The sequence below is a fragment of the Dromiciops gliroides genome, chromosome 1 (genome assembly GCF_019393635.1).
Source record: "Dromiciops gliroides isolate mDroGli1 chromosome 1, mDroGli1.pri, whole genome shotgun sequence".
NCBI lineage: Eukaryota > Metazoa > Chordata > Mammalia > Microbiotheria > Microbiotheriidae > Dromiciops > Dromiciops gliroides.
Window position 1 is genome coordinate 631,987,578 of NC_057861.1, and position 18,663 is coordinate 632,006,240.

Below are 18,663 nucleotides of genomic sequence, written 5' to 3' on the forward strand. Positions count from 1 at the left end.
CCACAGTTCCTCCAGTGTCCTGTGGCCAGGGTGTCTGTCTCCCATCACAACTGTGCCCTTAACTGGACAGTTTTCAGCCCACTGCCACCATCTTCTCCATTTCCTCCCCACTCTCCCTACCTGACATGCGTGGAAGCAGTGATAGCTTTAACTTTTTTTTTTTCAGGGCAATGAGGGTTAAGTGACTTGCCCAGGGTCACACAGCTAGTGTCAAGTGTCTGAGGCTGGATTTGAACTCAGGATCTCCTGAGTCCAAGGCCAGTTCTTTATCCACTGCGCCACCTAGCTGCCCAGATAGCTTTAACTGTTCTTACCCCAAGTGCAAGTATTCCTAGTTATAAATCTACCCCCCTGCTTAGGATGGCTCTGCCCCCCTGCTTCAGGTTGCTTCCATGGGGTCCTGCCTAAAGGCAGACAATGGAATAGACAAGACAAGCCTGGAGATTGTTCCAGTGTTTACCTGGTGATCCCCAGGAAGGCCTTGCTGTCCAGCTCTTGCTTGATGGAGCTTTGCAGACGGTAGGCATGGGTGTGGCTTGAGGCATCTCCATAGTTAGTGAGGAGGGTCACTAGCAAGAACAGCATGTACACCAGAAAATTCTGAAAATGTGGGGAAGGCCGTGAGCAGTCACCAAAAGACTGAGAGAACCCAAAACACAACAGTGGACATGAGTTCCTGCCTCCCTCTGGAGACCACCTCACCAGAGCACTTGGTAGCCTGGAATATTCATGCATAGCCTCTGCTCAATTCTACTAGCTACCTAATGCCACCTTCCAAACCCCTATTCCAAATGGCCGAAGGAGAGACCATATTTGCTAGTTGTATGAGATATACAATTGGTTTCTCCTTTCTACCTTAGCCTGAGTTTATTTCTGAACTACTTTGTACATATGTATAATTATTTTACTTTATATTATGTGTGTCTGCATTGCGTGTGCATGTATATTCATGTGTGTGTCTGTGTGTGTATAAAGCACTGAGTTATTCAGTATGGCTAGAGTGTGTAGGGAAGGAACATGAGATAAAATTGGAAAGATAGCTGATGGAGGGGCCTTGAATGACAAGTTAAGAAATAGGAATTTTATTCTGTATGCACTGGGGAACTGTCAAAGGCTTTGAAAAATGATCCAGGAAGATTAATTTAGCAGCATGTTCAGGGTGATTTAGAGGGGAAAAGATTTTGATCCAGGAAGCTGGTTAGGAGACTACTGTAATAGCCCTGGAATGATGTAATATGGTCCCTGATCCAAGGTGGGGGATGGGACCGTGGGAATGGAAAGGAAGGGAAGGATGTGACAAATATTGCAAAGGAAGAAGGAGACTTGGCAACTGATTGGATGTGGGTGGTGAGGGAGAGGGAGGAGTTGAAGATGACACTCGTGTTTCATTTGAGCCTAGGTGATGGGGAAGATGTTGGGGCCATTAATAGAAACAGGGAAGTCTGGAGGAGGAGCGGGCTGGTAGGCAGGAGGATGGCGTTAGTTTGACATGTTGAGTTTGGGCTGGGCCGTGCGATGGAGAGGTCCCGGAGGCAGCCAGAAGTGCCAGGGTCCTATGGCTGTCTTCATAAGGAGCAGGCGCCCCCGGCCTCTCTTCTCCCTACTCTGAGGCCCAGCCCTGCCGGCAGTGGAAGATGCGGGGACAAGGATAGGTCTAATGAGATGATCTGGCCAAGCCCAAGGTCACCTTGAGCATCCTGTGCAAGAGCTTGACTTTACGAGCCTCCTCCTTGGCCTGAAAGAGGGCAAAGCCCTGGGGGGGCCGTACTCGGGGGATCCGCTCACACACGGGCTCCACAGCCGGACACTCCACTAGCGTGTCGTCCTCCTCTGGATGGAGTCGCTTTGCCACTAGAGAGAAGTAGAGGGCTTCCAGCAGGACCTGGGGGCACAAGTGAGGACCAGGTCAGGCTCCTGCTTCATCCCAGGCTCCAGCAGTAGGGGCATAGCAGGGCAGGGTAGCTGGTAGAGAAGGGTGGTCAGACACCTGACCCTCCATGTGTGAATGGGCATGTTGGATTGTGGGTGGGTGTCACTGGAGATGGACAGAAGGAAGGGGAAAGGGGTGGTTGTGAAGAGAAAGGCAGAGGTGGGAGGGAGAAGAATCGAGAAGCAGCCAGGTAAAGAGAGGCAGGAGAGAGAGAAACACAGAGAGAGAGAGAGACAGAGAGAGAGACACACACACAGAGACACAGAGACAGAGAATGGGGAAGGGAGACACGATTCACCTTGAGAGGTTCCCAGACCAGGAATGAGGACAGGAAGCTAAAGATGCCCGAGATGAGCCACATGACACCGACGCTGGAGGTGAAGTCAGTGCCAATCCAGCCCGAGATGCCCACGGCCACCAGCACGAGCAGGAGGCTGAGCCCATGGGCGAGGGGGGCACACCACGGAGGAAGCAGCCGTTTCCGCAGACCCTCAGCCAGCCCTGCAGGGGACAAGGTGGAGCCCAGTCAGAACACACAGGGCAGGGAAAGGGGAATAGGAAGAGACAACCAAAGGGAGGGTGCGCTGGGAGTCCTACCTTCTCTGGTGATCTTTGCTGACGGGACCAGTTCCTGTGTGGAGCCCACGGGGGGCAGTCCCTTCTCATTCAGCCTCTGTAGCATGAGTGTCTCTGTTTTTGCCCCCAGAGAACCAGACCTGGGGAAAGGGTTCAGGCTGTGAGCCCACCTTAGTGCAAGGAGAATGAACCACTATTGGTGGGGGAGAGGGGCAGGAAGGAGTGATGAGATCAGATGGATGGGAGAGGAAGTAACCAATTCTTTTCCTCTCTCAAAGAAATTACTTCAAGAGCAGATGTTTTCAGAGCCAGCAAGTCCCTAGACTGGAAGATGGGGGTGGGCTCTAATCCCAGTTCAGACCTTGGTTGGGTAATTAAGTCTTTTTGTGTTTTACTCTTCCCACCTGTGAAATGAGGAAATTTCCTTTTTCAGGAAAAGGTGGCACCACAGAAAGCCTCCATGATGCTGACACAGAGACCTCACTATAATGATGTTCATTACAGAAGCCTCCTAAGGACCTGAGGACCCTGCAAGAATCCTTGCTGAGGCATGGGATTCAGTACCAAGTGGCTAGGCCCATGAATTCAACTCAGAAGGCCAGTTACTGAGTTACCCAAAAGACCCTGGTATCAACAAATCCTAGAGAAGTGGTCTTGATGACAGCCTCATAACAAGGCTTGGGGATGTTACTTTCAAGCTGGGGCTCTGTGGTCTTCACTCATCTGCATGATCCAGGCCTCAGTTAGCCAGAGGACGGGCCTTTCTCCCTCGGGGACCCAATCAGTCAACCACAAGTATTTATTAAGAACCTGCACTATGTGCCAGGCACTGGGCAAGGCAGAGGGGGATGCAAGTCCAAAGAATGAAACTATCCCTGCTGGCTAGGAGCTTATGCTCTGAGCAGAGAGAGAGAGAAAATAGAAGTGAGATATATAAAATGTGACCTCTCCTGGCAAGATTGGAATGCTGGTTTGTCCTGCCAACCAAAGAATTCTCAGTCCCCTCCTCAGGCTGCTTATTCTCCCCCACCCCCAACCCTACACACACACACACACACACACACACACACACACACACACACACACACACACACACACACACACACACGATTTTTGGAGATCCAGGGTTCTTGTACTTATAAGCAATAACCTGACCAGTGAACGAGTTAGGAATCTGCTGGTGAGGTGGCAGTTCTTTGTACAAATCCTAGCCTTTGGATCATTGCCCACACATGAGTCCATTTTCTTATTAGACTAACAATGGCAAGATTGACTGCCTTCCCAAATCACTGCCTGGAGAAAGGAGCTGGGAAATGGTCAATAGAATCAGATGTAGAGCGCTTTCTCATTATGCCAGACAGATGGCCCTGCCCCGCCCCACCAAAGTTGGACCCCAGGAAGGTCGCGCTCCTCCCTGCCACAACAACATCCTGCTTCCACTTCACTCACAGGCCAGTGAGGAGATCAGTTTCCAGGTGGGCATCTCTAGCAGGGGCAATGCTGCTGGCCCTCTCGGCAAGTATCTGTCGGATCAGGTCTTCATCTAGAGGAAGCAGAATCAGCAGAAGAGTATCAGGCATGAGTCAGAATCAGTCCAACACCTATGACCCTGCCCATCACTCACACCCTCCCAGTCCTCCCCTGACCCCGCCAAAGATGAGCAATTGCTTTTCTCAAATGGCTCAGAACTGCTCAGGGACATAGCTGGAAAGACTGAAGGTTGCCCAACTTAGAAATACTCCCTTTCCAGGGAAAGCTGGAATAGGAAACACTCTCTCTCCTAAGTTTTCTGCACTGCTGCCTTGGTTTCTCATCAGAATAGAGGGGGTATTATGATCACAAAAAATTCTGTGTTTTCCTTCATCCCAAACTAAGGCATACTTACTCACCTGAGGTGGAGAAGTACTTGGTCTGGGAAGGGGGGCCTCCCAGGGAGAGACCATCTTCTTCCACGCCCTCCAGGGCCTGAATGTTCCCAGTCCGGGCCCGTACCAGCCTCTGAAGGGTGTTCCCCATAATGGAAGGGTCACTGAGAAGGTCTGGCCAGCTAAGTGTGCCATCACTGGACCGCCAGTGCATCAGGCTGCAAGAAGCAAGCACCCCCCACGCAGAGGAACATGTCAAACATGTCCTGACAAACACTCACCTGCCCGACCGTACCCAGAGAAACCCATGCAGGTGACACAAGCCATGTCCTCTGGAGCAAAGACCACGGGACCATGGTATATTGGGGAAAACATATATGAAATTCAGGCAGCCATCTATATATGACATGTAATTCCTGAACATATGTACATATCTGCCTGAATTCAATGTGATTTTGCTCTAGAGGAACCCACCTTTTAGAATCGTCCAGAAACAAATCTGTCTTAGTTTGTCCAGAAAATGTCTGTGGAGAAGAATACAGAGCATCTCAGAGATGAGATCCGGTCAGGGAGAGTCACAGTCTTTGTCAGTATCTTAGGGATCCATGAACTTTATTTTTTTAATAACTATATTTCCAGGTAATTGGTTTCCTTTGCAACCCCATGTATTTTACTTTATGCATTTAGAAACATTCATCTGAGAAGGGGGTCAATAGGCTTTACCAGACTACCTGAGGGGTCCAGGACACACAAAAGGTTAAGAGCTCCCCACCTCAGGGTCACTGGGACCAAATCAGGGAGCCTCAGCATCAAGTGCTAGTACTCACAATAATAATATATGGCAACAAAAGATTTACAAAATGCTTTCTTCATAACAACTCTGCAAGGCAGGCATGGTATGAGTATCATTCAAACAAGGGCACTGAAGCACTGAGAGGTCATAGGAGACTCATTCACTGTCACAGGACTAGAAAGTGCCCAAGGCAGATACTTGAACCAAAGTCTACAGACTTGGGGAATGGGTTGGGTTGGACAGCTCCCAACATTCCATCCAACTTGGACATTCTGTGTTTCTGTGATTTGGGGGTCTCTGAGACCACATGGCCTCTAGGCTACTAAAGAGCCATGCCAGGCTCCTTATAACAAGAGTATGCATTTTTTTTTGATGAGGCAGTTGGGGTTAAGTGACTTGCCCAGGGTCACACAGCTAGTAAGTGTTAAGTGTCTGAGTCCGGATTTGAACTCAGGTACTCCTGAATCCAGGGCTGGTGCTCTATCTACTGCACCACCTAGCTGCCCAAGAGTATGCATATTTTTATAGCCCCTTGGCCATAGTTCCAAATTGCTCTACAGAATGTTTGAATCAGTTTACAACTTCACCAAGAGTGTATTAATGTCTCATTTTCCCCATATCCCCCACAACATTTGTCATTTTCCTCCATTGTCCTATTATCTAATCCAATAGGTATGAATGAGGTAGTACCCAGAATTGTTTTGACCTGAATCTCTCCAATCAATAGTGAGATAGAGCTTTTTCTTTTTGTGATTTTTTTTGGTTGTTTTGTTTTGTTTTTGTGGGGCAAATGAGGGCTAAGTGACTTGCCCAAGGTCACACAACTAGTAAGTGTCAAGTGTCTGAGGCCAGATTTGAACTCAGGTCCTCCTGAATCCAAGGCTGGTGCTTTATGCACTGCAACACCTAGCTGCCTCCAGGCTCCATATAACAAGGAGGCAGGTCACAAGCAAAGTCTATACCCAGTCCCCATCACCTCAGCACGGAGCCCAGACAAAGTGAGGAAGGAGCTGTCCAGAACTGATGTCTCCAAGTAGTTATCAATGTCCAGCACCTGCTGCCCCCCAGGGCTTCGGTCAGGGCTTACTGATACCTGTAGGAAGAATGGCACTCAGCCTGATGCACTTTGCAAAGAGCCTGGCACATAGTAGGTGTTTAATAAATGTTTACTAACTGACTGACTGACTGGTGCAGCTGCTTTTTTCCTTTCCCTGGAGATCACCTGGAGGTCAGAGCAGGACTAATCTATAACCTCGTGAGTTGGAGTGGGGCAGAGGACTGAATGAACTTTGGAAGCAAACCCCAGAGACAATACAAGATTGACCCCCAAATCTACTCCCTACCCACAAAAGGATGTTTAAATAACCACCACTCCCTCCTGTTGCTGTAGGTCCTGGTCCCTATGTCCCATGTCCACCATGCCACTGGTTCCATCCTTACCTTGCTCCGGGACATTCGGAAGAGAAACAGGATAACAAGGTAAAGGGGGTAGACAATCACACTGGATACCAGGCCAACAGCCACTGTGTCCACACTTAATGGGATGAGGCTGGACATGGGTACATTGCTGCAGGGAAGTAAGGAAACAAGTATTTATTAAGGGCCTGCTATGTACTGGGTACTATTTTAAGGTTTTTATACATGTTATTTCACAACAACTCTAGGGGTGTTATTTTTATTCTCCTTTTACCGTTGAAGAAACTGAGGCAGATAGAGATTAAATGACTTGCCCAAGGTCATACAGCCAGTAAGTAAGTGTCTGAGGCCAAAATTTGAACTCGGGTCTTCTTGACTCCAGGCCCCATTCTGAGGGGACTTAGATCACTTTGTCATAGAGAAAAAGGTAATAGCTAAAACACTCTTTATACGAATAGGGTCAGATTTAAATAATTGGAGAAATATTCATTGCTCATGGGTAGGTAGAGCCAATATAATAAAAAAATGACAATTTTACTTAACTAATCTAATTATTCAATGCCACCCTAATTAAATTACTAAAAACTATTTTACTGAGTTAGAAAAAATAATAAAAACTTATTTGGAAGAACAAAAGGTCATGAATTTGGGGCAGCTAGATGGCGCAGTGGATAGAGCACCGGCCCTGGATTCAGGAGTACCTGAGTTCAAATCCGGCCTCAGACATCAGACACTTACTAGCTGTGTGACCCTGGGCAAGTCACTTAACCCCAACTGCCATACTAAAAAAAAAAAAAGGGTCATGAATTTCAAAGAAATTAAGGGAAAAAATATAAAGGAAAGAGATTCAGTAGTACCAGACCTTAAACTATATTATAAGGCAAGGGCAATATTGAAGTATGAAAGAGATAATTTCAATTATTTAAAGTTTAAATTTTCTTGTAAAAATAAAACCAAGGTAGCTGGGATTAGAAGGAAAGCAGAAAATTGGAAGAAATTTTCACAGACAATGTCTCAGATAGAATATGACTATGATGGAATACTATGGATGCAATTTAGGAAATAATGAGCTGGTTGACTTAGAAAAACATGGAAAGACTCGGACCTATGAAGGAAGATACTATCCACTTCCTGAGAAAGAGATGAGAAATGGAAATATGTATAATATGGTCTTACATAGATGTATATGTATATATGTATATATTTGTAAATGTTTATAGCTATGTATATATATATATTTGCATTTAGTTGTAGCCTTCTCTAGGGCAAGGGAGTAAGGAGGGAGGGAGAAATGAAATAAAATAAAATAAAAGCACACAGCAGAGAACAAAAGAAGACCTTAAAGGATGCACAGAAAAACTGGGTTGCTTCGAAAACAATGTTTAGGATTTAGTACATAAGTTTTTGTGAAATGGAAATTTATTGTTTTATATTGAATCCTCTCATGATCTACAATGCAAATGGAAATGTTCTTTTTTTTCTTTTCTCATTTTACATTTAAATTTAAAATAAATAAAAAATTAAAAGAGAAAGTTAACAGAAAAATATGGCAGGAGCCAGAGAGGTTTAGAGCCAACTGAAAGAAAAGAAATCTGATAGTGAGGGGGGCCAGGTACTACCACAAGAGACCCCCTGAAGGGGTGTGTGTTTGGTAGATGAATGGACCTGATGCCATGAACCTTGGCCACTTCACTTTAGAGGATATCATTGGGATGAGGTAGGAGATCAGATATTACTATATAGGATGGCTGGGGGCGGGGGTAGGGAGAAGCACCCACCTATGATTGACATCTCCCACAACTCCATACCACACAGCATTGGCTCCCAGGAAGAGGCAGATGAGGAGGGCACAGCAAGTGGCGCGCTGGACCCGAGTGAAGCGGCTTCGTGGGGGGCGGTCCCACAATGAGAGCCAGATGTGCTTCTCAAAGAAGCCTCTCTGTAGTTCTGCTGTCAGCAGCCGTGGGAACCTGCGCAGGGTGGCATCGCCTTGGGGAGCACAGAGAGAAGGGGAAAGGAAAGGCACCAAGGTCAGAAGGGAGATGAACACATTCATTCCCATACACACTTAGTTGTCCCTTCACATATAACATACACTGTGGAACAGTGGATAGGGTGCTGAACATGGAGTTGAACAGGAAGATCCAGGTTCAAAATCCAATTCAGGCACTTATTTGCTGTGTGACCCTGGGCAAGTCACTTAACCCTTGTGTCTCAGTTTTCTCATTTATAAAATGAGGGGACTGGGCTCAGTGCTGCCCTCTAAAGTTCCTTCCAGCTTTAAATCTATGCTCCTCAGTCTCACATACCTACAAACATGATTACCCCCCATGCTTACTGTCACATGGACAGACAGAGACATATACAAGCACGGGAATTCCTTTCTTGGATGGAACCAAGAATATGAAAAGTGAAAAATCGTGGAAGGCATGGGGCTAAAATCAAGGGAAGGGGAGTTGGGGAAAAGGTTTAAAGAAAGGATCTAGAGGCTGATGAAGGCTTACTTGCTGCTAGGACCTCTTTCTCTACCAGGCCCCCATTGTCCTCAGTCTCCACTGACAACCAATCATTCACCAAGAAGAAGGCACTTCGGCCAGTCTGGAGATCCCGGACAATAATGTGCTGCAGGAACCAGGCTGGGCTGAGCCCTAGGGAGAGAAGACAGGAAGCTGGAGAGGTTTGGGCCATGGCTTAGAGGAAGAAACAGGCTCACAGTAGGCAGAGGAAGGGAGGTCTCGACTGCCCAAGCCCTCTCTCTGCACCTTTGTTGTCATGCCACACTCGGATCTTCCACACACTTCCAAGGCTGCGCTGTGTGGCAATCTGGAAGATGTCCAGACTGTTTCGATGGAAAGCACTCTCTCCATCCAGGTGCCGGTGTCCACTTCGGCCATCTGCCCCATAGAGGGTGATACCCACATGGGCTGTTGTGCCTAGAGAGGGAGGGAGGGAAGGTAGAGAGACTTTAGCATAGAGAGGCTAGGGAGAGGGTTTTTGCCAAGGCACAGTGAAAGCCATCAGTCTGGGGAATAGGAGGAGCTTTGGAACTGTCCGGTAGGAGACAGGAAACAGGTGGAGGGGCAGGAATAGTATTTATGAGCTTCGATTTCTATACACCAAAGCCCAGAATATGGTTAACAAAGCAAACGAGATCTTTGTGGAAAAAAATGAATTATAATATCACAGGTATCATTGAGATTTGGAGATGATGTTATTATTATTTTATTATTTTTAATGTTCCTTTCAAATGAGATATTCCCTTCTATATCTCATTTGAAAGGAACATTAAAAATAATAAAATAGGGGCAGCTAGATGGCGCAGTGGATAGAGTACCGGCCCTGGAGTCAGGAGTACCTGAGTTCAAATCCGGCCCCAGACACTTAACACTCACTAGCTGTGTGACCCTGGGCAAGTCACTTAACCCCAATTGCCTCACAAAAAAAAAAAAAAGAAAAATAATAAAATAATAATAACAATAACATTTATGTAGTACTTTGAGGTTTACAAAGTGCTTTACATACATAATCTCATTTGATCCTCACAACACCCCTGTGAAGTAAATGCTATTATCACTCCCATTTTCCAGATGATGTTTGGCACATAGTAGACACTTGATAAATGCTAGTTAACTCCATTGGATAAAGCCAAGGCTCTGAGGTTAAAGTTGGCCAGGGCCACACAGCTAGTAAGGGTCTGAACCAGGATTCAAATTTATGTTTTCCATATTCCCAGTCCAACATTCCTATGCCATGATAGGCAATAGTAGGTACTATTCCCACAATGCCACCTACATGATCAGATAAAAAGGGTGGGGCAGGATAGCCAAATGGTAATAAAAAGGTGTTTTAAGGTCTCTGAGGAACAAGAGGGAGGGTTTTGATGGATGCTTGGGGCGAATGAGACAAGAAAGAATGATGGAGTGGAGCCAGAACTATGTTACTCCTATTTTGCTTCTGATCCTCAGACTGGAAAGGATAGAGGGGTAACAAAGAAGTAAAGTTCAAGAAAGGTAAAGTGATGGTAAGAGAGTAACAGGAGATGAAGTCATCTCAGGGCACTGGAAGAACAAGGTAATGTGACTGCTGCCTGTGATCCTGGAGAAACTGTGGAGAATGCGTGGGGCGCTATGGGACAAGAGACAAGCAATCTTTATGCCTCTTTTCTTTTTTTTTCCTTTTTCTTCTTTTTCTTTCCTTTTTGTGGGGCAATGAAGGTTAAGTGACTCGTCCAGAGTCACATAGCTAGTAAGTGTTAAGTGTCTGAGGTCAGATTTGAACTCAGGTCCTCCTGAATCCAGGGCCAGTGCTTTATCCACTGTGCCACCTAGCTGCCCCTATACCTCTTTTCAAAAGGAAGATTATGGGTTCTTTAAATTCTAGTATTGTAAACTTGATGTCAATTCCCAGGAAAATTCTTGAATGTACTATTAAAGGCATGGTTTATGGGCACTACGAAATGGGAGGAGTGACCACTATGAGGCAACATGATGTTATTTTTTCTCTGTTAATTTCCACTTCCTAATGGAACTTTTGCTAGTTACAAATATGTACAGTCAAGAAAAGAAAAGAAGCAATCCAGTAACCATGTCTGAAAATCTATGCATCATTCGACACCTATGGTCCAGAGGAAGATGATGGCAGAACCTTCAAGGACAAGTTACACAGAGGTCAAAAACAGAGCAAAAGTCCCACATATGCCTAAATATTGAAAACAGCATTTTTGGTAGCAGCTAAGAACGGGAAGGAAAGGGGCTCATCACATGGGGAATAGCTGAACAACATGTATATTTATGTAATGGATATAATTTTGCCATGAGAAATAATAAATATGAAGAATTCAAACTTGTATGAACTGATGCAGAGCGAAGAGAAGAGGATGGGGAGAATGTCATACAAATGCAACATTAAATAAACATCAATGAAAAATCTCTGATCAATGCACTGGCTCACTGGACCATCAATGATGAGCTGGAAAGGACCTTCCAGGTCACCTATCCAACCCCACTTTTATAGATGAGGAAACTGAAGCATCAGGATTGAGATTTGAATCATGGTCATTTGACCCGAAACCCAGCATCCCATCTACTGCCATCAGGCTGCCTCTCGATGCAGCAGTGGTGAAGCATATCTCCCTTGCCAGAGAAAGCTTGTGGTCCCTGGGGTCTCTGACCTCGTGCCAGGGTTACTAAATTGGTGCATCAGGGGAAGGTCACAGATATTAGTATTGTTTACCTGGATTTATTCCAGTAAGGAGTCTTTTTTGTTTGTTTGTTTGGTTTTTTTTTTGGCCAGGCAATGAGGGTTAAGTGACTTGCCCAGGGTCACATAGCTAGTAAGTGTCAAGTGTCTGAGGCCGGATTTGAACTCAGGTCCTCCTGAATCCAGGGCTGGTGTTTCATCCACTGTGCCACCTAGCTGCCCCCAGTAAAGAGTCTTGTTATCTTAAATATCCTTGTGGAGAAGGCAGGAAGATGTGGGCAAGAAGATGCAGCTGAGTTATATAAACCCCTGAACAACTTGACCCAAATTGCAGGAATTGGGGAACTACTTTTATCCTGAACAAAGATCTCTCATGAAGTGCCATAAGTGTGGCCTGTCAACATTTTTATCAGTGACTTGTATGAAGATAATGTGCTTATTGAACTGATGGATGACACAAAGTCTATGAGGCTGCTGAGATCTAGAGGAAAGGCAACTAAACTGAGAATTGGATAAAGACCTGGGTTTGAATCCTGGCTCCACTACTTATTCCCTGTGTCACCCAAGCAAGTCACCTCCTCTCTCTGGGCCTCAGTTTCTCCCTCTGTAAAAATGAAGGGATTGGACTAGATGGTTTCCTAAGGTCCAGAACCTATGATCCTAGCTATCAGATTGAATGATGGAATCAAGATCGAAAATGATCTCAACAGGCTAAAACTAAGTTTGGAATTGTGGGCTAAAACAAATAAGATGCAGTGTAAGAGGAACATCTTACACATGGCATAAAAAAATTCAGTCACGCAAACTCAAAATAAGGAAGGCAGACCTAAGCAATCAGGTCATTCAAAAAAGACCTCAGGACTTCAGCAGACTGCAAATTCAATGAATTGAATATCAGTAAAAAAAAAAAATGAATTCAATCTCAGGCAGGCTTAATAGAAATTTAGCATTGCAAGAAGGGCAGGGAGAGTCCCACAGTATTTGACTCTGCTTTGGTCACCTTGGAAACCCTAGAAGCCACATTCTAAGATGGATCTTGACAAACTGGATTATGTTCAGATGGGCAAACAGAAGGGGGAGGGGACTCAGGGTCTTGCCCTATATGGATCAGTTGGGGGGAATTAGAGTTGTTTTGCCTAGAGAGGACTTAGGGGGCCCAGGATTGCTATCTTCAAATATCTAAAGAGCTGTCATTTGTGGGATGAGGGACTCGTCTGATTCTACTTGGCCCCAGAGGACAGAACTAGAACCAATGGGTAGAAGTTACTTAGAGGTAGATTTCAGCTTAAAATAAGGAGAGATTGTCTAACAATTAGGGCTGTCTGAAAGTAGGATGGGCCACCTGAGGGGAGTCTGAATTGTTTATTAATAGAGGTCTTTAATCAAAAGTTGGAAGACCATCTGTCAGGGATTCCTGTTCAAGTGGGAGGACAATGGGATGGATGGCCGTCAAGTCTCCTCCAACTCTCAGATTCTGATCTTGTCTTCAAGATCTCAGCTCCTGGGGAGTGGTAAGGCCAAGGTGGTCTAATAAAGGTGAGAAGGTGGTCAGCAGGCATGGTAAATTGCTGTTTGTCCTTCATTCTCAAAGAGGACTATGGCATCAGGGTCATATCATGACTTGCAGTGAATTGGATTTAAGTGAGGGAAGGATGTGCAAGGTCAGCAACCTCACTCTCTCCTCCAGAGCCATCCTGGGTCCAGTGGCAAAATAGATATCAGGACGACTGGCGATGGCTCCGGAAGTTTAAGGCAATTGGGATTAAGTGACTTGCCCATGGTCACACAGCTAGTAAGTATCTGAGGCCACATTTGAACTCAGGTCTTTCTGACTCCAGGCCCAGCACTCTGTGCACCCCGCCCCTGCCAATTTCTGCTCTTCTCCAGGATTTAAGCTAGGCTCCAAGGCCAGGCTAACCCTGCCCATAGCACCTCCCTCCCACACACACACATTTGCCCTGCCCGCCCCCTCCCGGCCCCTTGCCACCAGTACAGCTGTCTCTGCCTGCTTTCACCTGAGCCCTGGCCCCAGCCAGTCTTCACAAGTATCTCATACTTGAAGCGACCGTTCTTCCCACAGAAGGGGATGATGCTCACTCGGCTGACGTCCATCAGGTCCAGCTTGTGGACAATCAAAGCTGTCACTGCATAGGTGGCCAGGCACACAGCGCAAGTCAGGAGCACAATATAGTTGATGCCTGGAGCTGGTTTCTGTGCCGAGAGAAAGATTGTCAGGCCCAAGGCTGTCACTGGCTCCCTCATGCCTACCATACCTGCTCAGGACCCTCATCCCCCAAGCAGTCTCCACCCCTCTTAATTACTTTCCAGCCACACTAGTTTCTTTGCCTCTTCTTATAGCCCCCCTTCCCCTTAAAAAATAAAGGGGTTTTGGGGCAGCTAGGTGGCCCAGTGGATAAGCACCGGCCCTAGATTCAGGAGGACATGAGTTCAAATCTGACCTCAGACACTTGACACTTACTAGCTGTGTGACCCTGGGCAAGTCATGTAACCCCTATTGCCCCACAAAAACAAAAACAAAAAAAAAAAAGGGGGTTTCTATTTTACTTTATTTTGGAGGCAATCAGGGTTAAGTATCTTGCCCAGGGTCACATAGCTAGTAAGTGTCTGAAGTCAGATTTGATTGAGCTCAGGTCCTCCTGAGTTCAGGGCCATTCACTGTGCCACCTAGCCGCCCCAAAGACTCCCATTTTAAATGGACTTAGAGATAGGTTTTTTGGGTTTTTTTGTTTTTTTAGTGAGGCAATTGGGGTTAAGTGACTTGCCCAGGGTCACACAGCTAGTAAGTGTTAAGTGTCTGAGGCCGGACCTGAACTCAGGTACTCCTGACTCCAGGGCCAGTGCTCCATCCACTGCACCACCCAGCTGCCCCTAGAGATAGTTTTTAAAAGACACCTTGCAGTGAATCCCTTTGTCAGGCAGAGAACATTTTTCAAAAAGTAGTAATCCTCTTGTTAAGCCTTTCTTATGGGAATTTCTTTAAGCAAGGATCCCCTAAATCTCTGGGCTGCTTGGTCATCATTGAGTTTTGTTTTTGCTTTTTTAAAATTTAAAAAAAAATTTTTTTGCAGGGCAATGGGGGTTAAGTGACTTGCCCAGGGTCACACAGCTGGTAAGTGTTTGAGGCCAGATTTGAATTTAGGTACTCCTGAATCCAGGGCCGGTGCTTTATCCACTGCGCCACCTAGCTGCCCCCAGTCATTGAGTTTTATAGGGCAGGGATTATTTTTCCTGATTCCAGCGTCAAGCACCAGAGCCTGGCACATAAATGCAGAAAAAAGGCTTTTTAACTCCCTTACTCATTGATTCATTGCTTCCTTCTGCTTCCCAGTGGTGAGTGCTCTTTTCTCCTTGAAAATACTTTGTATCTACTTTATATTGACTTTGGGGGGTAATATTGTATCTACTTATTTTCCCTCAACTATGAAAGGGGGATGACAACATTACCTATCTGCAAGGGTTGTTGTAAGGATCCAATGAGATAATATTTGCAAAGATGGCTGCTCACAAATGCTTGGCACATATGCTTATGCAAATTGTATTCTCTTCCCTTTCCCCTCCCCCATATAGTGATCATAACTCCCCCAGCAGAATGGAAGCCCCTTGAGGGCAGAGACTGTTTTGATTTTGTCCTTGCATCCCCAGCCCCTAGCACAATTACTTGTACGTAGTATAGGTAACCAATGTTTTTAGAAGTGAATCAAATCCAAGTCCCCAGTCTCTTCCCAACCCTATCCTCCCACTTGCCATTTCTTATCCACTGTTGACATCCCAGCTTGGGGTTGACCAAAGGGAGTTCATTTCCACAAAGCCCATACTCCCACCCCACTCCAACTCCCTTTATTTGCCCCAAGTACAAAAGACCCCAAAGGAGTGGAAATAACTCACGGGGAAGATGAATTTGATAGAGCTGGATGGTACAAAGAGGCTGGCGCCAAAGGCTGTGAGGTGGCGTGTGAGACAGACAGCCTGGTTGGGGGAGGTCTCTTCCAGGGGCACAATGCCCTCTGTCTTCCAAATCATCTCCTTCTCACTGAAGTACTGGCAAAGTGACGTGTAAAGACCCACCGTCACTTCCACCTCGGACCAACGAAAATGGCTGGTCATATTCAGGTAGTAACTTGTTGTGTTGTCCGTCCTAGAGGGCAGAAACAGGAAAAGGGTCACAGCTCAAGGGCCCTGGGAAAGGTGTCCTGGATCAGAGCTCACATACCTCTTCTACTGCCACCTCTAGCCCTAGAATTTCATTACTTCTGATATGATTAGAGCATGGGGACCTTAACTTTTTTGTGTGTCATGGTCCCCTCTGGGGACCTGGTGAAGCCTATGGACTCCTCAGAAAGTGTCATTCTCAGAAGTGCACAAAACTTTGCAGAATAATTTGTCTAAGGATATTATTTTTAAATGCATATAATAAAATAAACATATAGGATTCCAAAGGAAACCAATTATGTTGAAATAGTTATAAAATATTTTTAAAAACAAGTTTTCAAACTTGTTTTGTAAAACAATCAGTCTAGGATGGAAATCCATCGACTAGAGGAAGTCACTTGGACTCTGCTTTGGGGGTCGGGAGGACAAAAGAACTTGACCAGGAATCAGGAAACTGAATTCTAGCCCCAAACTATCTCTGTTAGGGCTGAGTCCCTTCTTCACTTTCTCTTCTGTCAAAAGGGGATGACATTTTTTCTCAGCCTTGGAAAATGTAGGCCAGTGTACTGAACATGAAAGTGTTATGATTTCTTTTCCTCTTCCTCCCCATTTTCCTCCATACCACATTTCCCACCCACCCCTCCCCCTTGCAGAAAGCAAGTACTTACCCTGGAGAGATGAAGAAGGTGTAAGGTCTGTGGTCATCTCCAGTCAATGCCTTCAATCCAATCTTCTTACTGGCAGAGCAGTTATACTCATTGGGCTGTGGGGCGGAGTGTAGATAGACAGCCAGGAAGGGCTCGGGCTCCTCCGACAGGTATCGCTCTGGGACATGGCACAGGGACAAAAGTTAACTTTGCATTGGCTGAGCCACCCTAGCAAAGCTCTGGCCTGTGGGAGGCATGGCTCTGGCAGATCCTGGTACCTCCAGTACACGGGGCCAAGAACATCGCATGAGCCAGTATGATCTGCAGCTGGGGTGACTTCTTTGCACTAAGGCTATGGTGTTTTTGTTTTTTGTTTTGTTTTGTTTTGTTTTTTTGCAGGGCAATGGGGGTTAAGTGACTTGCCCAGGGTCACACTGCTAGTAAGTGTCAAGTGTCTGAGGCCGGATTTGAACTCAGGTACTCCTGAATCCAGGGCCGGTGCTTTATCCATTGCGCCACCTAGCTGCCCCCTAAGCCTACATTTGAGAGAGTGAGCGTGGGCATGTGTTTATAGAGAAGGTGGAAGGTATATGGAATTCAGACAGTGGGCCTTTCATAGGAAACACTGTGAATGATCTAAAGTATCCTCCCCCCAACACCTGCTTTAAAAAAATCCCAACACAACAAGCATTTATTAAACCCCTACTGTGTACCAGGCATTATGCTAAGTGATTTACATATATGATCTCATTTCATTCTCACAACAAGCCTGAGAAGTAGGTGCTATTATCATTCCAATTTTGCAGCTGAAGGAATTGAGGTACATAGAGGTTATGTGACTTTCCCAGGGTCACAGAGCTGATTAAGTGTCTGAGGCAGGATCCAAATTAAGGTCTTCCTGACTCCAGGCCCAGGGCTGTATCTACTGTACCACCTAGCTGCCTTTTTTTTTCCTTTTGCTTTCCTGATGATTCCTGGTGTGATGAAATAATGGGATTTAGCAGATACTCAAAGACCCACCTGGAGATTAATCTAGACTGATTGAATCAAGTGAGAGTGATTGACTGCTGATTAGCCTACTTCAAGTTAACTGGATTGTAATCACACCTGGCTATCCCTTAAGAAGGCACTGTTCTCAGAAGCTAGACTGTGAACTCAACTTGAGAACACCTTCAGAACCATGGATTTGGATGATGCCAACCAATCAGCTTGAAGCAGGGTGTAAGGACCGCCTCTGTTCCAGACCTATAAAAAGCTTCCACAATCAGCTTGCTGGAGAGTTCCTGATTAAAGTAGGCTCATGGAGGAGGACTTGAGGAAGAACCCAACCAGGCTGGAACTCTAGGCTAGATAGACCTTTTCTTAACTTTCTGAACTCCATGTTAATACTTGTATGCTTTAATAAATGTTTAATGCCCAAAGACTGGTATTGAAGCTTCTAATTTAAGGCGACCACAATTTAGATTTTAAACATCACACTGGGATACCTGGACCAAGCTAGGAAAAAACTGGGACCAGGCTCAGAGGGATAAAAGGAGTATGTAGGTCTCTTTCCTTTTCAAAGTTGAAGAAACATTATTTTTAAAAATTTCTAATGGATATACATATTACTTTATATTAAAGAGAATCAATTGTTCTATTAATCACATTTCATAATTGTATAGAATTTTTTTTTCCTTCAGGGCAATGAGGTTTAAGTAATTTGCCCAGGGTCACACAGCTAGTAAATATCAAGGGTCTCAGGCTACATTTGAACTCAGGTCCTCCTGAATCCAGGGCTGGTGCTTCATCTACTGTACCACCTAGCTGCCCCTCAATTGTATAGAATTTTAAGAAACATTTTATGTACATTATCTCATTTGATCCTTACAACAACTCTATGTGGTAGGGTGTGGTTATTATCTTCATTTCAGAGATAAGAAAACGTAACTTGCTCATACAGCCCCTGAGCCCAGGTCTGTCCAATTTCTGAGTCTAGTGCATGATCTACTGTGCCATGCTGCCTATTTCAGGGACGAAAGAAATATACCTCTTTGCCACATTCCAGAAACATAGTGGGTTTTGTTG

The 18,663-nt window shown here is 45.6% G+C and overlaps 1 protein-coding gene across 1 annotated transcript in view; it reads right to left on the reverse strand.

Annotated features, from left to right (window-relative positions):
• PKD1 (polycystin 1, transient receptor potential channel interacting) overlaps nt 1–18,663 on the reverse strand; it is a 119,790-nt gene that overhangs the window by 8,126 nt on the left and 93,001 nt on the right. The window contains exons 24-38 of the mRNA XM_043993391.1: nt 16,618–16,774; nt 15,686–15,935; nt 13,795–13,990; nt 9,343–9,513; nt 9,085–9,228; nt 8,359–8,569; nt 6,605–6,731; nt 6,141–6,257; nt 4,846–4,895; nt 4,396–4,589; nt 3,956–4,049; nt 2,528–2,646; nt 2,229–2,431; nt 1,688–1,882; nt 461–600 (exon numbers count right to left, since the gene is read on the reverse strand). Coding sequence (XP_043849326.1) covers nt 461–600; nt 1,688–1,882; nt 2,229–2,431; nt 2,528–2,646; nt 3,956–4,049; nt 4,396–4,589; nt 4,846–4,895; nt 6,141–6,257; nt 6,605–6,731; nt 8,359–8,569; nt 9,085–9,228; nt 9,343–9,513; nt 13,795–13,990; nt 15,686–15,935; nt 16,618–16,774 — 2,368 coding nt within the window. The remainder of the gene's footprint in view (nt 1–460; nt 601–1,687; nt 1,883–2,228; nt 2,432–2,527; nt 2,647–3,955; nt 4,050–4,395; nt 4,590–4,845; nt 4,896–6,140; nt 6,258–6,604; nt 6,732–8,358; nt 8,570–9,084; nt 9,229–9,342; nt 9,514–13,794; nt 13,991–15,685; nt 15,936–16,617; nt 16,775–18,663) is intronic.